Raw genomic sequence first — 25,199 nt, forward strand, 5'->3', positions numbered from 1 at the left:
AACCCTAACCCTAACACCCCCCCTAACTTAAATATTAATTAAATACATCTAAATAAATATTATTCTTATTAACTAAATTAATCCTATTTAAAACTAAATACCTTTAAAATAAACCCTAATATAGCTACAATCTAATTAATAATTATATTGTAGCAATTTTAGGATTTATTTTTATTTTACAGGCAAATTTCAATTTATTTTAACTAGGTACAAAAGCTATTAAATAGTTAATAACTATTTAATAGCTACCTAGATCAAATAAATACAAATGTACATGTAAAATAAAAACTAACCTAAGTTACAATTACACCTAACACTACACTATCATTAAATAAATTATTCATATTTAAAAATAAATACTTACCTGTAAAATAAACCCTAAGATAGCTACAATGTAATTAATAATTACATTGTAGCTATTTTAGGATTTATATTTATTTTACAGGTAACTTTGTATTTATTTTAACTAGGTAGAATAGTTATTAAATAGTTATTAACTATTTAATAACTACCTAGCTAAAAGAAATACAAATTTACCTGTAAAATAAATCCTAACCTAAGTTACAATTAAACCTAACACTACACTAACTAAAGTACAAAAAATAAAAAAAAATAAGTTACAAAAAATAAAAAAATATTACAAGATTTTTAATCTAATTACACCTAATCTAAGCCCCCTAATAAAATAACAAAGCCGCCCAAAATAAAAAAATGCCCTACGCTATTCTAAATTACAAAAGTTAACAGCTCTATTACCTTACCAGCCCTTAAAAGGGCCTTTTGTGGGGCATGCCCCAAAGTAATCAGCTCTTTTGCATGTAAAAAAAAATACATGTGTCCGTGTCGGCTCGTTTGAAGAAGGCTCCGCTCCGCTCCGGATGGATAAAGATTGAAGATGCCGCATGGATGAAGACTTCTATTAGATGGAAGACCTCTTCAGCGCCCCTTGGATGATGACTTCGGCCACTGCGGATGTCCTCTTCTGTTCCATCGGTGGTCGGCTGGCTGAAGACGACTCAAGGTAGGGAGATCTTCAGGGGGTTAGTGTTAGGTTTTTTTAAGGGGGTTTGGGTGGGTTAGAGTAGGGGTATGTGGGTGGTGGGTTTTAATGTTGGGGGGGGTTGTATTTTTTTACATGCAAAAGAGCTGATTACTTTGGGGCATGCCCCGCAAAGGCCCTTTTAAGGGCTGGTAAGGTAATAGAGCTGTTAACTCTTGTAATTTAGAATAGGGTAGGGCATTTTTTTTATTTTGGGGGGCTTTGTTATTTTATTAGGGGGCTTAGATTAGGTGTAATTAGATTAAAAATCTTGTAATATTTTTTTATTTTTTGTAACTTAGTTTTTTTATTTTTTGTACTTTAGTTAGTTTATTTAATTGTATTTAATTGTAGGTATTTGTAGTTAATTAATTTAATTTATTTAATGATAGTGTAGTGTTAGGTTTAATTGTAACTTAGGTTAGGATTTATTTTACAGGTAATTTTGTAATTATTTAAGCTAGGTAGTTATTAAATAGTTAATAACTATTTAATAACTATTGTACCTAGTTAAAATAAATACAAAGTTACCTGTAAAATAAATATAAATCCTAAAATAGCTACAATGTAATTATTAATTACATTGTAGCTATATTAGGGTTTATTCTATAGGTAAGTATTTAGTTTTAACTAGGAATAATTTAGTTAATAATAGTAATTTTATTTAGATTTATTTAATTAATATTTAAGTTAGGGGGGTGTTAGGGTTAGGTTTAGACTTAGGTTTAGGGGTTAATAATTTTATTATAGGTTGCGGCGGTGTAGGGGGGGCAGGATAGGGGTTGATAAATTTATTATAGGTGGCGACGGTGTAGGGGGGGCAGATTAGGGGTTAATACGTTTAATATAGGTGGCGGTGGGGTCCGGGAGCGGCGGTTTAGGGGTTAAACAATTTATTTAGTTGCGTCGGGGAACGGGATCCGCAGGATAGGGGTTAATAAATTTATTATAGGTGGCGGCAGTATAGGGGGGGCAGGATAGGGGTTAATAAAGAAAGTTGAGGCTGCATGTTACCTATACATGTCTGCACTTTTAATGACCCCATTGCATTATCTGATTCCATTCCAGCTTCTTCCTTCCAGCATTTATAAAAACGCTTAACAAATTCAACCAACGTCTCTTTCTGACCCTGCTTGCAACTTAATGCAACAGACATACTTTGTTTATCCTTCCAAACTCTATGCATTTCGTCTGACAATTCTTCCCACATAACTGCTCTTTCCACTGGTCTATTTAATGCATACCTTGTCGAAGTATTTGTGTCAATTACGCTAATCGTCTTAACATTATCCCAATCCCAACCAGATTCAGCATCATGATCTAATAATGCATCTATAATTATATGAATGTCAGTCTGTGTCATATTTTGCCCTTCCAACATGCGTTTTAAATATTGAATACATGCAGATGAATGCTGCCTAGGATTAGGTGCACTTTTAGTAATTTCACGCAACTCACTAGGTGTCAAAGGTTTAATTATGAGCTGATCACCTACAGTAAGAAAAGGCATTTGCAATAAATCCTCATCCTCCTCTTCAAACTTAAAACCCACATCCCTTTTCAGTTTCTCATATTTCCTAAATTGTGCCTCCTGCGCTCTCGTTAATGGCATAATCGGAGGTGATATGACAGAAACAACAGGAATAGTAATGTGTGTTTCCTCAGGAAAAGATGTTGGTGTCTGTATTAAGTTAGTTGAAGAAGTAGAAGAAATACTTGAATCAGGCAAGGGAGGATACAAATGTGGATTCATAGTTGACCAATTCTCTAAATGGCCAGAAGCATTTGTTACACAGAGAGAGGATGCAAAAACGGTTGCTAAGATATTAGCCACTGAGATTATACCCAGATTTGGTTGCCCACTGCAGATTAATTCTGATAATGGCCCTGCTTTTATTAGTAAGATTACAAAAGAGTTAGTACAATGGTTACAAATTAATTGGCATTTTCACATCCCATATCATCCTCAAAGCTCAGGAATGGTAGAGAGAATGAATCGTACTATTAAGGAAAAACTTTTAAAAGCAACAGCTGGTACATGGGTTAGATGGCAGCAGTATTTACCTGCAATTTTGGCAGAAATTCGTATGACCCCAAATCGGACAACTAGGTTGTCCCCATTTGAGGTCTTAATGGGAAGACCATTCCCAACTCCATGGATAAAAGGTCCGCTTATCATTAAGAATGGTGATTTAGAGTGTATTAAGGAACAATATGTAAAGCAATTAATTGAAAAGTTGAATGGCATCTATGGTGATGTGTCCTCTCGTTTACCTCTTCCTGCACAGGAACCAACACATCTTTTCAAACCTGGAGACCTGGTCTGCATTCGACAGTTGAATAGATCTAAGAAGGGAGGATTCCCGTTCAGCAAACCCGTGACCGTGATAGCTGTGACAAGGACTGCAGTACTGACAGATGACAGGGATATCTGGATACACGCTTCGCGTGTCAAGCTCTGCCCAAAGAGGGGAGAAGCAGGTGACAAGATACCAGTCACCTCTCATAAAGACACAGAAGAAGAGTATGCCCAGGACTGGGCACGCCTCATAAAGACACAGACAGCGGACGCTGTGAACAGTACTCCAGACCCCTGTATTCAGCATTCTGATCCATCTACAGTAACAATACAGAACAGTGACATTACTCTGAACAATTCCCAAATTACCCAGCAGTCTTCAGAACAATTATAATAGGTATAATGTAGGTGGTGGCGGGGTCCGGGAGCGGCAGTTTAGGGGTTAATACATTTATTATAGTGGCGGCAGGGTCCGGGAGTGACGGTTTAGGGGTTAATACATTTATTATAGTTGCGGCGGGGTCTAGGAGCGGCGGTTTAGGGGGTAGAACAGTATAGTATAGTGTGGGTGCTTAGTGACAGCTTATCAATAAAGCTGGGAAAAACCTGAAGAGCAGCGAGATCGGATGAGTGATAACTATCACAGTCCACTGCTCATCGCCCCGTACTTGGTGCACGGCTTTTTGACAGCTTTTTTGATAACTTTGGTGAACGTATTCAGGTCCGTGGTGGCGATGTGAGGCGAGCTTAGGCGGGCGTATTGGGGCCGGTGAAGGCAGGTAAGTAGACACGTTGATAACTAGAGGCCAAAGTCTACATTTAACATTGCACAAGCATTGCACCAGCAATGCTTGTGCAATGCTGCCCCTGCTCGCTGGTGGCCAGAAGTCCCCTAGCAGGGGCTTTCAGTCATCCCAATCGGATCGGGAGGATTTCAATTCTCTTTTAAGATAGCTTTTAAGATAGCTGCTACTTAAAGATAGAGTTTTAAGATAGCTGCTACTTAAAGGGACAGTCTAGTCAAAACTTTCATCATTTGGATTGGGCATTCAATTTTAAACAACTTTCCAATTTACTTTTATCATCAATTTTGCTTTGTGCTCTTGGTATTTTTTGTTGAAAGTTAAACCTAGAAAGGCTCATATGCTAATTTCTAAGCAGCTGAAGGCTGCCTCTTATCTTACTGCATTTGTTTTTCACAGCTACACAGGGGTAGTTCATGTGTGGCATATAAATAAAAGTGTGCTCACTCCTGTGGAGTTATGTATGTCAGTACTGATTGCCTAAAATGCAAGTCTGTCAAAAGAACTGAGATAAGAAGACAGTCTACAGAGGCTTAGATACAAGGTAATCACAGAGGTAAAAATTATATTAATACAACAGTGTTGGTTATGCAAAACTGGGGAATGGGTAATAAAGGGACTGCCCCTTTAACTATTGTTTCAGGCAGCCTTAAATGACCGAAACAGCAATCACTCTTTGTTAAATGGAGCACATTGTTGTTTATTACTATTTGTAGGTTGGAGCCCACAAATGTTTTAGTATATGATTCATTAATGCATTTTGTTACCCATTTTTATAGGTCTAACAGAACTGAATGTATTTCATAAGCATTCAAACTACTAAGTGAATACAAAAAGATATACAAGTTAAACTGGGTGCCAGAAAGCCAGATTTCTTTGCACTGTCATGCAAGGAAAATATTTTACCACCCTAAAAACCTGCTATTTTGCATATTCTCATAAAACTAGTTAGACACCCCCCCCCAAATTAGATTTATATATATACTGTATACTTGTTTTTTTTAGATATTATCTATCTTATAAACTGAGTGAATAGATATATTTATTTAAGGATTTTCACATGACTGACCACAGTTAAAATTCCCTGACACATCCCAAATCAGCAAAGTAAAACACCTGGAAGTATGTTTAGTTTTCATGCTGAAAATACATTACTGGCCTAAAGAAGCTGTTTATCTTTCATTAACTTTCCTTTTTGGTCTGTTCACTGCTTGTGACCCTAAACTATCACATTTCAGAAAGCACAGCGCTGACTAATAATTACTGTACTGGTAATTTGCTTACCGGCGTGAGAAGTGTATAATGGATGCAAAATCCAGGAGAAGAAGGAAAGTATTCATCAGACACAAATCGTATCCTTATCTGATTTCCTTTTGATATCTGTTTACTTGGCACTATGTTCGATCCACACCAACGTCCAAGAATTGTTCCATCACTTGGTTCCTCAATCTCTACAAAATCGTACCTAAAAGACAGAGTTAAATGCACTTCAATATATTTGTGTACACAAAGGAACTCAGGTTTATTGTTAAATATATTACAAGCCTGTTACAATATTTTACATTGAAATTAAAAAGCAATTATGTTGTGCAGCTTATGCACTGATGATAATTATAATGCTTCTTCGTCAAAACCAGTGTTTTTCAACACCAGTCCTTAGGGTACACCAACAGGACAGATTTTCATGATATCTGAACTAAAACACAGTTGAAATAATCAGATGGTCAGTAACCATGGTTACTAACCTGCTCTCACCCTTCACCTGATTAATTCAACTGAAATCTGTCCCTTTGGGTTTGCCCAGAGGACTGGATTTGTAAAATGCTGCTCTTAGCAAAATCTATTCAGATTTACATATTCTAATTTGTTGAATACACACAATAAAGACCAAAGCCCTATCTTACCATTATGTCTGTCAGAACTTATAATTAGTTATTATTAATTATATTGTTGCTACTTTTGTCAATTGTTTGTAAAGCAGCTTTAAATTCTGTCTGACTGGGTACTTATGTGGGATACATAATGACCTTGATTAAAAAAAAAAAAAATCTTGTTTAAAAAACATCAAAACATCACAAATTTTGGAAATTGCAAAGATTTGGACCTGCCCTTTGTTCACAACCCAAGACAAACATGATTACTTTAGAGACCATCCTAGAGTCATTTGATGATCATCAAACTACTTCAGGGGGGTAGATTTATTAATGTGCGAGCGGACATAACACAATGTAGCGTATCATGTACGCTGCACATCGAGAAATGCTGACAGCTAACGCTGTCTGCATTTATCATTGCACCAGCAGTTCTTGTAAACTGCTGGTGCAATGCGGCCCCCTGCAAATTTGCGGACACTAGCAGGGGTTGTCAATCAACCTGATCATATTAGATCGGGTTGATTTCTGTCCGCGGCCTCAAAGCATGCGGACAAGTTATGGAGCTGCTTCATAACTTCTGTTTCTGGAGAGCCTGAAGATTCACCGGAAACAACGGGCATCAAGCTCCATACGGAGCTTGATAAATTGACCCCTAGAAGTCATTTGCACATCATCAGACATGATCAGGCTTGTAAAGTCATCAGCTAAGGTTAAAAATTCTGAGTGACGACTTCAGAATGATTAGCAGATTACCTTATTGATTACTTCACAAGCATGAACAGCCAGTGAATGACTCTAGAGTCGTCTCATTTAAATATTTCGGCCTGTGGGCATACTTCAGGAAGGCTTCTACTGAGTAGTCTGGAGTCATCGATTACATCAGAATGACCCCAGGAAGATCATCCTTTTTGACTAGGGAGCTGTTAGATCAGCTCCATTATAATAAATGGCACAGCATCAATTTCATAACCATTAATTTATTGATGCATATAGCAATTCCTGCTTCCAGGAAACTCAAGATTACCAATTTAAATTTGTATTTATTTTTAGCATTGTTTTATTTGGACTTTGGAGCTTACATTTTTATACATCCTTTTTTTCTTAGATTATTTTGTCTTTCAAGTTTGGTAACAGGTAGAGGGCTCTGTAACTAGGAGGCCTCAGTGATTAATATTTATACTAATAAAGTATAGATTAACCCATTTTCCCACGTTACAAAGTAGGAATTTAACCTATTTTCCTCCAGTAACACACAGAACAAACCTCCTTTCCACTTGTAAACCTATACACAAGTGATTTAACCCCTTTTTACTAGTCACATTGGTTGGTTGCATTAAGTAACTCATGCTTCTAAATTTCTTTTTTTACCTGTAGAAAAGCGTGAGAAAATGACCTAGCTATGCCTAGACAGTGAGCTTAAAGGGACATGAAACCCAAATTGTTTCATGGTTTAGAAAGAGCATGGGGTTTTTAACAACTTTACATTTTACTTATATTAGCTAATTTGCTTCATTCTGTTGATATCCTTTGTTGAATTGCATATCTAGATAGGCTCAGTAGCTGCTGAATGGTGGCTAAACATACATGCCTCGTGTGATTGCCTCACCCATGTGCATTACTATTTCTTCAACAAGGAATATCTAAAGAATGAAGCAAATTAGATAATAGTAAACTGGAGTGTTGTTTAAAATTGTATTCTCTATCTCCCTGGCCTCCCCAACAGACCAGGTATTCAGGATTACCTTGGATGAGAGCAGGTAAAATAACTATGTTTACTAATCATCTGATAATTTCCCCTGTTCTCTAAATCGGATTTCAACAAAATGTGGCCTGTTAGGGAGGCCTGAGGGCAGGTTTTAAACCAGTGTTCTATCTGAATCATGAAAGACAAATGTGGGGATTAATTTCCCTTTAATGTTCCTTTAATTTAACAAACCTCATCTGGTCTGCTAAGCAAGAAGGTTCAATGCTGCACAGAGCAAATCATTGCTAAATCCAAAAAAGGCAAGGAGCTACACCTTGAGTTCCCTGCAGGGTGCAAGCAGCTACTTACAGAAATATAGGCCTAGATTTGGAGTTCGGCGGTAGCCGTCAAAACCAGCGTTAGAGGCTCCTAACGCTGGTTTTGGGCGCCCGCTGGTATTTGGAGTCAGTGATTAAAGGGTCTAACGCTCACTTTTCAGCCGCGACTTTTCCATACCGCAGATCCCCCTACGCCATTTGCGTATCCTATCTTTTCAATGGGATCTTTCTTACGCTGGTATTTAGAGTCGTTTCTGAAGTGAGCGTTAGAGCTCTAACGACAAGATTCCATCCGCCTGAAAATAGCAGGAGTTAAGAGCTTTCTGGCTAACGCCGGTTTATAAAGCTCTTAACTACTGTACCCTAAAGTACACTAACACCCATAAACTACCTATGTACCCCTAAACCGAGCTCCCCCCACATCGCCGCCACTCGATTAAAATTTTTAACCCCTAATCTGCCGACCGCCACCTACGTTATACTTATGTACCCCTAATCTGCTGCCCCTAACCCCGCCGACCCCTATATTATATTTCTTAACCCCTAACTTGCCCCCCACAACGTCGCCGCAAGCTACTTAAAATAATTAACCCCTAATCTTCCGACCGCAAATCGCCGCCACCTACGTTATCCCTATGTACCCCTAATCTGCTACCCCTAACATCGCCGACCCCTATATTATATTTATTAACCCCTAATCTGCCCCCCTCAACGTCGCCGACACCTGCCTACACTTATTAACCCCTAATCTGCCGAGCGGACCTGAGCGCTACTATAATAAAGTTATTAACCCCTAACCCGCCTCACTAACCCTATCATAAATAGTATTAACCCCTAATCTGCCCTCCCTAACATCGCCGACACCTAACTTCAATTATTAACCCCTAATCTGCCGACCGGAGCTCACCGCTATTCTAATAAATGTATTAACCCCTAAAGCTAAGTCTAACCCTAACACTAACACCCCCCTAAGTTAAATATAATTTTTATCTAACGAAATAAATGAACTCTTATTAAATAAATGATTCCTATTTAAAGCTAAATACTTACCTGTAAAATAAACCCTAATATAGCTACAATATAAATTATAATTATATTATAGCTATTTTAGGATTAATATTTATTTTACAGGTAACTTTGTAATTATTTTAACCAGGTACAATAGCTATTAAATAGTTAAGAACTATTTAATAGTTACCTAGTTAAAATAATAACAAAATTACCTGTAAAATAAGTCCTAACCTAAGATATAATTAAACCTAACACTACCCTATCAATAAAATAATTAAATAAACTACCTACAATTACCTACAATTAACCTAACACTACACTATCAATAAATTAATTAAATACAATTCCTACAAATAAATACAATTAAATAAACTAGCTAAAGTACAAAAAATAAAAAAGATCTAAGTTACAGAAAATAAAAAAATATTTACAAACATAATAAAAATATTACAACAATTTTAAACTAATTACACCTACTCTAAGCCCCCTAATAAAATAACAAAGCCCCCCAAAATAAAAAATTCCCTACCCTATTCTAAATTAAAAAAGTTACAAGCTCTTTTACCTTACCAGCCCTGAACAGGGCCCTTTGCGGGGCATGCCCCAAGAATTTCAGCTCTTTTGCCTGTAAAAGAATAAATACAATACCCCCCCCCCCCCCAACATTACAACCCACCACCCACATACCCCTAATCTAACCCAAACCCCCCTTAAATAAACCTAACACTAAGCCCCTGAAGATCTTCCTACCTTGTCTTCACCATACCAGGTTCACCGATCCGTCCTGAAGAGCTCCTCCGATGTCCTGATCCAAGCCCAAGCGGGGGCTGAAGAGGTCCATGATCCGGTCAAAGTCTCATCCAAGCGGGGCAGAAGAGGATCTTCCATCCGATTGAAGTCATCATCCAGGCGGCATCTTCGATCTTCTTCCATCCGGAGCGAAGCGGCAGGATCCTGAAGACATCCAGCGCGGAACATCCATCCGGACCGACGACTGAACGACGAATGACTGTTCCTTTAAGGGACGTCATCCAAGATGGCGTCCCTCGAATTCCGATTGGCTGATAGGATTCTATCAGCCAATCGGAATTAAGGTAGGAATTTTCTGATTGGCTGATGGAATCAGCCAATCAGAATCAAGTTCAATCCGATTGGCTGATCCAATCAGCCAATCAGATTGAGCTCGCATTCTATTGGCTGTTCCGATCAGCCAATAGAATGCGAGCTCAATCTGATTGGCTGATTGGATCGGCCAATCGGATTGAACTAGATTCTGATTGGCTGATTCCATCAGCCAATCAGAAAATTCCTACCTTAATTCCGATTGGCTGATAGAATCCTATCAGCCAATCGGAATTCGAGGGACGCCATCTTGGATGACGTCCCTTAAAGGAACAGTCATTCGTCGTTCAGTCGTCGGTCCGGATGGATGTTCCGCGCTGGATGTCTTCAGGATCCTGCCGCTTCGCTCCGGATGGAAGAAGATCGAAGATGCCGCCTGGATGATGACTTCAATCGGATGGAAGATCCTCTTCTGCCCCGCTTGGATGAAGACTTTGACCGGATCATGGACCTCTTCAGCCCCCGCTTGGGCTTGGATCAGGACATCGGAGGAGCTCTTCAGGACGGATCGGTGAACCTGGTATGGTGAAGACAAGGTAGGAAGATCTTCAGGGGCTTAGTGTTAGGTTTATTTAAGGGGGGTTTGGGTTAGATTAGGGGTATGTGGGTGGTGGGTTGTAATGTTGGGGGGGGGGGGTATTGTATTTATTCTTTTACAGGCAAAAGAGCTGAAATTCTTGGGGCATGCCCCGCAAAGGGCCCTGTTCAGGGCTGGTAAGGTAAAAGAGCTTGTAACTTTTTTTAATTTAGAATAGGGTAGGGAATTTTTTATTTTGGGGGGCTTTGTTATTTTATTAGGGGGCTTAGAGTAGGTGTAATTAGTTTAAAATTGTTGTAATATTTTTATTATGTTTGTAAATATTTTTTTATTTTCTGTAACTTAGATCTTTTTTATTTTTTGTACTTTAGCTAGTTTATTTAATTGTATTTATTTGTAGGAATTGTATTTAATTAATTTATTGATAGTGTAGTGTTAGGTTAATTGTAGGTAATTGTAGGTAGTTTATTTAATTAATTTATTGATAGGGTAGTGTTAGGTTTAATTATATCTTAGGTTAGGACTTATTTTACAGGTAATTTTGTTATTATTTTAACTAGGTAACTATTAAATAGTTCTTAACTATTTAATAGCTATTGTACCTGGTTAAAATAATTACAAAGTTACCTGTAAAATAAATATTAATCCTAAAATAGCTATAATATAATTATAATTTATATTGTAGCTATATTAGGATGTATTTTACAGGTAAGTATTTAGCTTTAAATAGGAATCATTTATTTAATAAGAGTTAATTTATTTTGTTAGATAAAAATTATATTTAACTTAGGGGGGTGTTAGTGTTAGGGTTAGACTTAGCTTTAGGGGTTAATACATTTATTAGAATAGCGGTGAGCTCCGGTCGGCAGATTAGGGGTTAATAATTGAAGGTAGGTGTCGGCGATGTTAGGGAGGGCAGATTAGGGGTTAATACTATTTATGATAGGGTTAGTGAGGCGGATTAGGGGTTAATAACCTTATTATAGTAGCGCTCAGGTCCGCTCGGCAGATTAGGGGTTAATAAGTGTAGGCAGGTGTCGGCGACGTTGAGGGGGGCAGATTAGGGGTTAATAAATATAATATAGGGGTCGGCGATGTTAGGGCAGCAGATTAGGGGTACATGGGGATAACGTAGGTTGCGGCGGTTTACGGAGCGGCAGATTAGGGGTTTAAAAAAATATGCAGGGGTCAGCGATAGCGGGGGCGGCAGATTAGGGGTTAATAAGTGTAAGGTTAGGGGTGTTTAGACTCGGGGTACATGTTAGAGTGTTAGGTGCAGACGTAGGAAGTGTTTCCCCATAGGAAACAATGGGGCTGCGTTAGGAGCTGAACGCTGCTTTTTTGCAGGTGTTAGGTTTTTTTTCAGCTCAAACAGCCCCATTGTTTCCTATGGGAGAATCGTGCACGAGCACGTTTTTGAGGCCGGCCGCGTCCGTTAGCAACTCTGGTATCGAGAGTTGCATTTGCGGTAAAAATGCTCTACGCTCCTTTTTTGGAGCCTAACGCAGCATTTGATTAAACTCTCGATACCAGAGTTAAATTTATGGTGCGGCCAGAAAAAAGCCCGCGGAGCGTTAGCAGCCCTTTTACCACCGAACTCCAAATCTAGGCCATAGAGAGCTATATAGAAAGAAAGATCTTGCTTAGGGCTCTGATATTTAATATGGAGATACAAGGAACTAATTAAAATTCTGAAATTTGAGAGAATATAAGTCAAGTCACTTTAAGAACAGTTCTGGTTTAGAATACATTTTTCTATTAATATTTTTTTTCTATTTTTTAAAGAGAAGGTTCAGCAGGTGTACTTTTTAAATATGCAAAGACTGGTCAGAATACTTCAAGCATGCTATCAGTCTTTGTGTATAGACAAATAGATAAGATAAAGAGGCATGTGTGTATAGAGACAAAGATAAGGGTGTCTGCTCTTTCTGCAATCACATCTCATTTAATTGGACTATGTTTTCAATGAGCAAAAATAAACCTAAAGGAGCAACTTCCACACATTTAATACACTGCTGCTGGTATAACAAGTCATTGGAAATATATTAAATGGATATGAAACCACCAAAAAATATATTTTTTGATTCATACAGAGCATACAATTTTTAAAAAAGTTTCCAATTTAATTCTATTTTCAAATTTCTTTAGTTCCATTATATTCTTTGTTGAAGAGATACCTAGGTAGGCATCTGGAACACTACATGGCAGGAAATAGTGCTGCCATGTTGTGCTCTTTCAACAAAAGATGCCAGAAAATTTTAATAATGGAAGTAAATTAAAAAGTTGTTTTAAATTGTTTGCTCTATCTGAATAATGAAATAACAATTTGTTTTACATTGCAAGTTGCATCCCTTAAGCCCACTCTCTCAGGCCCATTTATCAAGCTCCGTATGGAGCTTGAAGGGCCGTGTTTCTGGCGAGTCTTCAGACTCGCCAGAAACACAAGTTATGAAGCAGCGGTCTAAAGACCGCTGCTTCATAACCCTGTCCGCCTGCTCTGAGCAGGCGGACAGGAACCGCCGGAAATCAACCCGATCGAATACGATCGGGTTGATTGACAGCTCCCTGCTGGCGGCCGATTGGCCGCGAGTCAGCAGGGGGCGGCGTTGCACCAGCAGCTCTTGTGAGCTGCTGGTGCAATGTTAAATGTGGAGAGCGTATTGCTCTCCGCATTTAGCGAGGTCTTGCGGACCTGATCCGCAGTGTCGGATCAGGTCCGCAAGCCCTTTGATAAATGGGCCCCTCTGACTCTTTTACGCTTTTACACAGCAAGGAATACAAATGAAAATGGATTTATTTATATTTGCATTCCTGTCTATGCTGTTATACATCAAATACAAAACATAAATTCTAGAGTGAATAAATGTCTTATTTTGTTTAGTACAATATATTATTCAGTTAAATTAGATTTGTACTATTCACGTAGAGATTTTATTTTGTGTATTGCACTAAAGGATAAAATATAAATGAATACATTTCTATTTTAAATTAGTCCAAAGGGTAAAAAAGATGAAAAATAATTACTATTTTGTAAACTTTTGTTCTACTCACCAAGAAGGTGAACCTCCTTTACAGAACCACAGTGCTTTAAACAGCATGAGGAATCCTGCAAGGACTAGTTTAACCACTTGTATTACATTTGGCCTTGGCAAAGGGTTCTCAGGGGCTTGCACTTCATTATTTTTTGTCCTGACACATCTAAGGTTAACTTTCAAAATATCTCAAACAGCAGAGCGTCTCAGTTCCACGTTTTATTTTATTTTTTACTGGCTGTAAAAGCTGTTTCAGTGCAAATTGAAACTATTACAGATGTATCCATTAAAGGGACAGTCTAGTTAAAATTAAACTTTCATGTTTCAGATAGGGCATACAATTTGTTCAACTTTCCAATTTACTTCTATCATCAAATGTGTTTTGTTCTCTTGGTATTCTTTGTTGAAAGCTAAACCTAGGAAGGCTCAAATGCTTATGTCTAAGCCCTTGAAGGCCATCTCTTATCTCAGTGCATTTTGACAGTTTTTTACACCTAGACAGCGACAGCTCATGTGCACCATATACATAACATTGTGCTCAGTCCCGTGCAGTTATTTATGAATCAACACTGATTGGATAAAATGCAAGTCTGTCAAAAGAAGTGAAATAAGGGGGCAGTCTGCAGAGGCTTAGATACAAGGTAATCACAGAGGTAAAAAAAAGTATATTTAGTTAATATAACCGTGTTGGTTATGCAAAACTGGTGAATGGGTAACAAAAGGGATTATCTATCTTTTTAAACAATAAAAATTCTGGAATAAAATGCCCCTTTAAGTACTTCCTACTAATGCCTTTGATCTATGAATCCTTATTGGCTGATAGATATTGCCAGCAAATGCTCATTGGTTGATAGGTACTTTCTGTCAATATTCACTGAGTATTAGTAGGAAATACCTGTAAATCAACGAGCATCCTTAGGGAGTGTCCCTGTAATGTTAGATTACATTTAAAATATTTGTAATTGATATTTATAAAGAAAAAAAATATCAGCAAACTGACAAGCTGCTCTTTCATTTGGATGAGAAAACCTGTCTAAATAAATGTCCCTTCAACAGACTGTGTCTATTTTCCTGCCTGTTTTGTTCAGCTGATCACCAACTGTGACTGGGATCAAGGGCAAGATTACATATGCGGCGTTGCCCGCAAAAGCCTGCGACACCTGTTTTTACGCGGTTTTGGTATTACATATATGGCGCCGCATATAAATGTGGCGCGTATATTCCACCCGTCACCAGCAATTTTTACTCCCATAAGCTAACATAGAACCACGTTGAAAATCGGTATCACATATTCAGCGCAAGGACTTACACAATGAAAATGGAGAAATTTTTCTCCATTTTTACCTTGTCACACATAGGAAGGCGCAGCAAGCCTTACGCTGAAAATGTGAGCACCGTAACTCCCGTAACTGCCTGAAAATATTAACTAACACCTATTGCATGCGCAATATCTATCTACCTGTCAACCGCCAACCCCCACCGCAATAACTAATAAAATATATTAACCCCTATTCCGCCATTAACCCATATCGCAATAGACCTAATAAATGTATTAACCCCAATCTGCCATTAACCCACATCGCAATAAACCTGATAAAACTATTAACTCTTAATCTGCCATTAAAGGGACATTAAACACTAAATACATGCTAGATAGAATGATGCATTCAAAGAAAAGATTAATCCATGACTAACATGTAGATGTATTTTTTAAAGTTTCATTAGGTGTTTAAAAAGTGACAAAATAAGTGTAAAGTTTTAGTGTCTATAAAACACTGGGAGCTGCCATGTTGTAACTTGTGTTACCTTCTCCGCTGTGGCCAATTAGGGTCAGTTATAAATAGGTCACTAGAGTGTGCAGCCAATGGCTGTGTGCAATACAACAGTGTTCTGCACTTCCATTTCTAACAGGAACTGAAAAGCACACAATTTCAGAATGGAATTACAGGCAAAGAGGGCAAAATAAATAATTAAAGTATATTGCAGAGTTGTTTTATTATATACAATTTATCATTTTATATTACCATCTCAAAGTGTTTAATGTCCCTTTAAGCCACAACGCAATAAACTTAATAAAACTAATAGCCCCTAATACACCAAACCCACACAACAAAATAATCCTAATAAATATATTAACCCCTAATTCACCAAACCCCACAATGCAAATAACTAATTAAATTACTAAGCCCCCTCACCTAACACCCCTAAATTAACCCCAATTGTCTAAATTAAAAAATACTAAGTTGCAATTAAAATCACCCAACAAACCCCCTAAAATAAAAAAAAACTAACACTAAAAAAAACATAAACTACCCGTTGCCCCTAAAGGGGCATTTGTATAGATATTGCCCTTAAAAGGGCATTCAGCTCTTTTAAAGCCCTTAAAAGTGCATTCAGCTCTTTTAAGAGTGCCCAATAAATCCCTAATCTAAAAAAGAACAAACCCCCAAAAAATAAAAAAATCCTAAATCTAACCTCCAAATAGGTACTCACCATTCCTGAAGTCCGACGGAGAAGGTCCTGTTCCAGGGGATGAAGTCTTCTTCCAAGAGGCTGACATCTTTTTCCAAGCGGGGACTACTTCCTTCTTCATCCAGGAGCAAGCCGGTGCGGAGCGGAGATGAGCGCAGAGCAGGACGGGCGACTGCGGAGCCATGGAGCGTGGAAGATCCTCTTCATACGATCGCTACCGTACACTGAATAGTGAATTCAAGGTAAGCATTTAAATATGGTGTCCTTTGCATTCCTATTGGCTGATTTGATTCTTCAAATTCAAATCAGCCAATAGGATGAGAGCTACTAAAATCCTATTGGCTGATTTAAACATTTTCCCCACCAGTCAGTCACAATCTTCTTTGTCTGCTTTTTTGTTGTTGTTATAAATGAAATCGATAGTCTATATTGATTTAGAACAACTATTACCTTTCACTTTATAGTACTGTACTATCTATACAAAAGTGTTAAAACTACCTTTAGGTCATGTATAAGCTGTATAATGACATGTAAATATTGCCTAAATGACACTTGGTGAGATTATCTCTCTAAAATGTCAAATTTTACAGATACAAAGATACAAATATTCCAAAATTCAAACTATTCTGAAATCCAAACCTTTTCTGGTCTCAAGCAGTTTGGAAAAAGTATTTTGTTGTGTTGTATTTGATTGTGTCTCATGCAAGGCTGTCCAGGGTTCTATGGTGGGGGGAAGTCTCTTACTAAACATTTCTGGTTATACCTCTTAGACTTAACATGAGACTGCTATTTGCTGCAAGTATAGACTTTCCACTTAAATGTAGAATTGTCCATCTAGAACATTCTGATTTAAGCAGCTGTTGAGAGGACTTAGACAGCATATGGGAGATGGCATTTGTATTTGCATGGTCTAGTTGTGGTCTGGTAACTTGATTTCTGGGAGTAGTAAATAAAACTTTATGTTGACTCCCACTTTTGTTTTTTTATTTCAGTTTGTCTATGTGAAGACCACCAGGAGGAGAAGCATTACATTTGGGATTTGCTTTCAGTTTCTGGATACTCATTCTTTGGAACATTATTCCTGTTACAATTACTAACAAAAATATGTATTATACATAGAACTTTGTTTGAACTTAATAATTTGCTTTACTAACTTACCTAACAGCCATGATAGGTATATACATAAAAACCTTCCAACAAAAAAAGTTAATATCCAACATATAGGTGGGTTAATTAGGGTATACATCCATCTCTAAATTCATTAAAAATATAATATATATATATATATATATATATATATATATATATATATATATATATATATATATATATCTTTTGCTTTGACATATAAAACTTCTGCAGTAACATATGTAATTTAAAATAATATGTGATTAATGAATAAGGTCTAGATTACAAGTGGAGGATAAAGATATTAGAGCAATTTTGCGCTAACATTGCTCAAGCTTGGTTAATAGTGTTTTTATTTTTGTGCTCATATTATAAATAAAGTTATGTTTTATCACTCAAATGATAACTTAGGGTGCGCTAATATCTGCATGCTGTGTGTGCGCTACACCTCTCACATAAAATCTGTAGTAAAATTCTGTAACGCTCGTGGGATACTCCTCTATCACAGTGGTGTCACTAGGGGGTGCGGGCCACACCCGGGTGACACCCTCCAGGGGGTGACACCACCAAGAAATTTTTTTTTTTAAATTTTACTGAAATTCAAAGAAATACAATGTAGAGATGCATATATTTTTTGTTAGAGGGCCAGCATTTGTAAACATTAGTGGGACTTGGGAAATTGTAGACACTTCATTTTTTTGCCCCTTGAGCCAGCGCAGCAATTTACACAAATAGTTTTTCCGGCTGCTTTTGCTTGTTTGTACTTTGCTCCTCCCCTGCCCAATTTCACTATGAATGTTGTGGGCGTGCCATGGGGCTTGCAAAGTTGCCCTGCTAGCCTAAACCTGCCTGCCTATCTGTGCTCACTGCTCAGTGACGTGTGGAGCAGTGGAGTCACTCACTGCTGTGCTGTCTCTCTAAACAGGAACTGGGAAATCATGAGGGGGATGCCTGGCACCTGACCGCATGACTGTCTGACACTGTCTCTAAAGTGAAGGAGCCAAGTATGATGCCCACCAGACCGGTACAGTTGCAGTACACTAAGTGCACACTGAAGAGGTAGGAGGGGAGGGCGGGCAGGGGTCTGGGGGTGGACAGAAAGCAGAGGTGCTTGGCCATAACTTAGAAGCAGTAGGCACGCGGCCCGGGGCTGTGCACTGACAGACTTGGAACAGAGTCAGAGAGTAGAATTTTCATAGTTTGCGCGCCTAAACCTTTTCTTTAGTGATTTATTTTTAGAGTGCACTGTTTCTTTCATTTGATGCTCTGCTAAGCCAGGGAGCATTTCTAGGCATGATCTTTATAATTAATGCAGTGCAGTTTACATATTTTGTATGTGTGTGTGTCTAAGTTTGTGTGTGTGTCTGAGTGCTTTTGTGTGAGTGTGTGTCTGAGTGTTTTTGTGTGTGTGTGTCTGAGTGTTTTTGTGTGTGTGTGTGTGTCAGAGTGTTTTTGTGTGTGTGTGTAAGTGTTTTTGTGTGTGTATCTGAGTGTTTTTGTGTGTGTGTTTGTGTGTGTGTGTGTGTGTCTGTGTGTGTTTCTGAGTGTTTGTTTGTGCATCTGAGTGTGTTTTTAAGTGTGTCTGAGTGTTTGTATGTGTGTGTACCTGTGTTTTTGTGTTTGTGTGTGTCTGCTTTCTGGGGGGATGGGGGGTGACACCATAACTTAACCGGGTGACACCAACCCTAGTGACGCCACTGCTCTATCAGACCAAACTCAGCTAGTAGTCTTGTTATCCCGGCGCCAAGTAGGAATGATAGGGAATATCCCAGAGCAGAGAAACTTAGTAAGATGAAGAAGGCGGCACTAACCACAGGCCGGACAGTACCCAGCGGCAACGGCAAAACAGTCCAACGATGAACCACTAGAATGGTCAGGCAGCCAGGGTTTGGCAACAGTAAAGCAGCCCAAGGGCACACCACTAGAATGGTCAGGCAGGCAGGGTTTGGCAACAGTAAAGCAGTCCAAGGGCACACCACTAGAATGGTCAGACAGGCAGGGTTCGGCAATAGTAATTCAATCCAGCAGTTAAGGGGTAAAACAGGTAGAGTATTCAGACAGGCAGGTTCAGCAACAGTAATTAGGCACATAGATACAACGATCTGTCACAGCCAGGAGCACACAAAGTAACACCTATACTTGGGCAGTGATAGATCATTTGTACAAACTTTAAATAGGTGCAGGATTTGCGCCACAGAGGTCCAACCGACATCAGGAGCGTGCAGCGATGACGTCAGCGCTGCACGCATCCGGACCCGACACTATCCCTGGCAACGAGCAGGGAAGCAGACTCCGCGCCCCTAGCAACAGCTAGAGCGGCGGTGTGTGACAAATTCATGTTTAAATCAAAGCCAATGGTAAGCTATGCAATAATGGTTTACCTCAGCTCCCAAAAAGCACTAACATACTTTATTAAGAAAGTTTTAATATTTACATATGATTGTATGATCTGACACAACTGAAATTCTCAATATATTTATGATTTCTATAAAGTATTTTCTGTAAGGTAGGCCCAGGTTCACATGTAATAAATTATACACATTAATTCTAATTGTTTTTGATTTTTCACATTCTATTGTTTTTCAAGGTAAAGTGTGAAATAATATAATACATTTAATATCAATTTGCCAGATATTTTTTCAGACTTATTTAATCTGATAGCACAAACACTTGCATTGTATTACACTACCTAAGTCTGGCTAGAAAGGATTTACTAAACCTGTTTTATGAACCAATCAAACATAACTTTCTCACGGCAACATGATACAGAGCATATAGAACTAAGTGGTTTAAAATAATTACTCCTTTTTCAAGCCTTTCCCGAGGGAACACTAGAGGATTTATGTCCTTTTATGTTTAACAAACACGTCTGATTTGTCGACAAAATTTCTCTTCTCATTTGGGAATTTCTGAATTACTTATTTATTTTCTAAGAAACACAGCTGAAAAAAAGAATCCAAAACAGAGGTGCAGGCAATAGGACAGGCTTTATTGCAGTATTCTCTCAGAAAGACTGTGCAAGAATGGGTCACCAAAGTTGTACCATAGAGTCATTGAACATTATCTGTCAACAAACCTTAGCACTATGACTCCTCTGAACTCAATATAGAATAACCGCTGAGCATGCCAAGTAGAGGAAATGTGACTCATTTCAAAACATAACTCTGTCGTCCATGGGAAAAAAAAAGTATATCATGTTTTTATTCTTTTTTTTCACTGCAATTTGCATTTAAAAACAGTACAGTTAACGCACTATATAAAAATGAAAATACATTAATTAAAACTAAAATAAAATGCAAAACATATTATGATGCAATAGAAATGTATTGAAAGTGTCATGATGCAGTTTAAAGGGAAATTAAGGAGGAGATTTTGTTCAGATGTTGCATCTAAAATTGTAATTTAAATGGTATGACAGTCTTTAAAAAAAAAACTATATATAAAAAAGTTGCTGTGCTGAGTAAAACTGTACTGCTGTTTTTAAGCTTGTGTGTTTGTCTACCAAAAAATTATAAGAGATGCCTTTCTCAGCCAATGAGCTGTTGATGTCTAGACATAGGTTGTACCCAAACATGAATTTCTGTCAATCCCTAGTGGAAAGTTATTCAGAAACATGAATTTCCTGTTATAATCAATGTTAATCTAGCATCTTCATTTTTCTTTTACCTTTTTACCTACAAAGAGCTAAATTACAACTGTACCCCCCGGGTTAGCGTGAGTGAAGACCTCACTCATAAAGGGTTAGGGCTAAAATGAAGTTACACAAAGCACAAAAAACAAACAAAAACATTAAAATAAAGTATTACAATCATAATCATATATACACAATTTAACAAAACTTGTTATTAAAAATAAAAAATAAATGCTTTTATAAGGGTTAAAAGTATATGGTATATGATAAGGTGTTTGATTGGAAAGGTCTGTAATGTGTATATACATGTCTAAATATGTGTATAGGAGTATATATACATAAGTAAATATGTGTATACATGTGTATTTATGTGGATTTTATATATATATATATATATATATATATATATATATATATATATATATATATATATATATAAAAAATGTATGTATATATATATATATATATATAAAAAAGTTCATAGGGATTTGTACTCTCACCTCATAAAATATCAACCAGGGTGTCAGGAACATCAGATATCCGATTCAAAGTTATAGAACCGCAACTCACTGGACTTTCAAGAAAACAATAGTTTATAGTGTACAGTGATGTTTCGGGGAGCCAACCGTCCCCTTCATCAGACCAAACAAAGTTAACAAAATAATGTGTTTAAATAGCACAAAACCTCACCCCCAAGAAGTAACACAGTTGCAGTCTCCATAGAATCAAGTGTAATATTCATTATTAACAAGTGTTATAATTATATATGTCCAAATGTACTGAATATATAGGGGCTGATTTATCAAGCTCCGTATGGAGCTTGATGCCCCTCGTTTCCGGCGAGCCTTCAGCCTCGCTGGAAACAGAAGTTATGAAGCAGTGGTCTACAGGCACCACAGGCGTCCGGACCGGCATCACGAAGAGAGGAGCGTGCGGCGATGACATCAGCACCGCACGCATCCGGACTCGACACAACCCCTAGCAACGAGCAGGGAAGGAGACACCACGCACCTTGCAATGGCTAGAGCGGTGCGGCGTGACATAGCCCCCTTCTCAAGGTCAGCCTCAAAGGATGAGCAGCATGGAATCTAAAGACCAAGGAAGGAGCATGCACATAACGAGCAGGAACCCAGGAACGATCTGCCACAGAGTAACCCTTCCAATGTATCAGATACTGCAGTTGTCTGTGCCTGTATCTGGAGTCCAGGATCTTAGCTACCTCATATTTAGGGAGGAGGAGCTTGAGCAGAAAGAGGGAAAACAAGAGGTTGATACCCTGCTGCGGCATGAAATGGAGAACATCTAAGAGAAAAGTGCCACTGAGTGTTTCTTGCCAGCTCAGCTAGGGGTAACAACTCAGAGCAGTTGGTATGGCAAGTATTGACAAAGGCTCTAAGGTAGGCTTCAAGATCCTGGTTTACTTTCTGTTAGACCATTGGTCTGAGGAAGGTATCCAGAAGACAAGGAAACAGTGGTTCCAATGAAATTACAAAAGGCTCTCCAAAAGGTAGATATGAACTGTGGACCTCTGTTGAAACAATATTCATAGGAATGCCATGAAGTCGTACCACATCCAAGAGAAAAAAATAATAGACGATAATTCTTTGGCAGTTTGGTTAGGGGTACAAAATAAGGCAGTCTGGAAAAGCGATCCACCACAACCCAGATAACTGTATGGTGGTCAGAAGGAGGAAGGTCCACAATGAAATCCATTGTTATATGTGTCCATGGTTGTTTGGGAATGGACAATGGTTGGAGCAAGCAAGGAGGCAAGGATTGGGGAGTTTTGTTGGCAGCACAAGTTATGCAGACTTTCACATAATCCTGAGCGTCAGACTTCATAGAAGGCCACCATACATGTTTGGAAAGACGCTTAAAACGCCTAGTCAAACCAGGATGTCCTGAGATTTTATTATCCTGAGCCCAGTATAGCAAAAGGGTGCATAGGTTCAGAGGTACAAAGAGGATATCGGAGGCCACGGGGGCTCAAGGAGGTTTACTAGACTGGGCACGTTGCAATCTTTGCAGAAGGGTGGTATATAGCTGAGAAACTACACAGGAAGGAGGTATGATGTGTTCAATAGGAGCTTCAGAGGAGTCACTTGAGTGAGGGAACTGATGGGAAAGGACACCCGCCTTCTTGTTCTTGGTCCCAGGAAGATAAGAGACCACAAAGTTAAAATGGGAAAAGAACAAGGCCCACCTTGCCTGTCGAGGATTGAGTTGATGAGCAGTCTCTAGGTAAGTTAGATTCTTGTGGTCGGTGAGAATCTGAATAGGATTGGTGGTGCCCTCTAACCAATGATGCCATTCAGTCAAAGCCATCTTAATGGCTAAGATTTCACTATTACCCACATCGTATTTCCTCTCAGCAGGAGTAAAGTATTTAGAGAAAAAGGCTACAGGGTGTAACTTGGAAGTCAAAGGATCCCTTTGGGTTAGAACTGCTCCAGCACCTATCTCGGATGCATCAACCTCTAAAGTGAACTGTAGGTCAGGATCAGGATGGTGGAGCAAAGGAGCAGAACAGAAAGCCTTTTTCAGACAAGAGAAGGCATTTATGGCTTCAGGAGACCAATGTTTACAGTCTTAGTTCTGTTTTGTCAATTCAGTGAGAGGAGCGACTGTTTGTGAAAAGTTCTTTATAAACTTATTTAATAATTGGAGAACCCCAAGCACCTCTGTAATTCCTTTAATGAAGTAGGTTGAGGCCATTCTAGAACTGCGGTGAGTTTAGCAGAATCCATGGCAAAACCTTCTTTCGAGATGTCATAACCAAGGAATTGGATCTGAACTTGATCAAACTCACATTTTTCTAGATTGGCTACCAAAGAACTGTCTCTGAGACGTAGAAGAACTTGTCTCACATGTTTATGATGCTCCTCTAAAGGGAAGAGAAAACAAGGATGTAATCCAGATAGACAATAACAGTGCAGTTGAGGAGGTCATGGAAGTCATCATTGACAAATGCCTGGAAGACTGCAAAGGCGTTACACAACATTTGTAATGCCCAGATCTTGTGTTGAAGGTCGGTATTCCATTCATGGCCTGGAACGATATGAATCAGATTGTATGCCCCACGTAAGTCCAACTTGGTGAAAAAGCGAGCATCCTGGAGCGAGTCAATGGAATGGGACAGCGATTCTTGATAGTTATGTTGTTCAGTGCCCTGTAGTCAATGCAGGATCTGAGCTCACCATCCTTCTTACTGACGAAAAAGAAGCCTGTCCCAGCAGGAGAGGAGGAAGGGCAAATGAAACCTTTAGCTAGGTTCTCTTGGATATACTCCTCCATGGATTTGGTTTCATATTTGGAGAGTGGATAAATCCTCCCTTTAGGAAGTGGGTCTCCGGGAAAGAGGTCGATCTTGCAGTCATAAGGACGGTGGGGTGGCAGCATGTTGGCTGCTTTTTTCTCAAATACATCTGCAAAGTCTGCATAAAGGAAGGTTTGGAGGAGTCTGTATATTGGCTATGGGGATGTGGAGCAGAGCAGTGACTTTAGCAAGGCAGGAGTGGAAACAGGAGGTACCCCAGGAGGCCAATTGTCCCTCAGCCCAGTCGAACTTTGGATTGTGTACAAGAAGCCAAGAAAGACCAAGGATGCCAGGCTGTGCTGGGGAATGAATGACCTCAAACTGCAGCTGTTCGGTATGAAGGACTCCCACTGTCAGAGTCAGGGGTGCTGACTCAAAATGGATCAACCCTGAACCAAGGGGAGTGCCATCCAGAGTATTTATTTTGAGACAATGTCTTTTCTGCAAAAGAGGCAAACCAGCTTGAATCATGAAATGGTGATCCAGGAAGTTTCCAGCTGCCCCTGAATCAATGAAGACTTGAGTGTGGACAGTATTCTGAAGGAAGGTAAGGGTAACAGGTACCAGGATCCGAGAGGAGTGAAGGGATTTAGTAGAGATTATGCTTAGAGGTACACCTGTGTTATCCCCTAAGCACTGGCTTTTCCCGGCCAAATGTCACAGTCCTTTAGTTGGTGGGTGTTGGGTCCACAATAACAGCATAGTCTCAATCTCCTTCCTCTCTGTCTTTCAGACTCTGAAGGTTTGAAGGAAGATAGATCCATGGGTTCCTCCACTGAGGTAACTGGAGCTGCTGAGGGGGTAGAGGATACTGCTGAAACTGGATTAATAGGAGGACGGGAGGAAAGGACCCTCCTTGTTCTGTCTCTCTCGGCTTGTCTCTCCTGAAAGCGAGAGTCCAGACTGATACAA

At 38.9% G+C, this 25,199-nt stretch overlaps 1 protein-coding gene across 1 annotated transcript in view; it reads right to left on the reverse strand.

Annotated features, from left to right (window-relative positions):
• PDGFC (platelet derived growth factor C) overlaps positions 1 to 25,199 on the reverse strand; it is a 550,893-nt gene that overhangs the window by 112,810 nt on the left and 412,884 nt on the right. The window contains exon 3 of the mRNA XM_053703771.1: positions 5,426 to 5,606. Within this exon, the coding sequence (XP_053559746.1) occupies positions 5,426 to 5,606 (181 nt within the window). The remainder of the gene's footprint in view (positions 1 to 5,425; positions 5,607 to 25,199) is intronic.

The sequence above is a fragment of the Bombina bombina genome, chromosome 2, assembly GCF_027579735.1.
Source record: "Bombina bombina isolate aBomBom1 chromosome 2, aBomBom1.pri, whole genome shotgun sequence".
Classification (NCBI taxonomy): domain Eukaryota; kingdom Metazoa; phylum Chordata; class Amphibia; order Anura; family Bombinatoridae; genus Bombina; species Bombina bombina.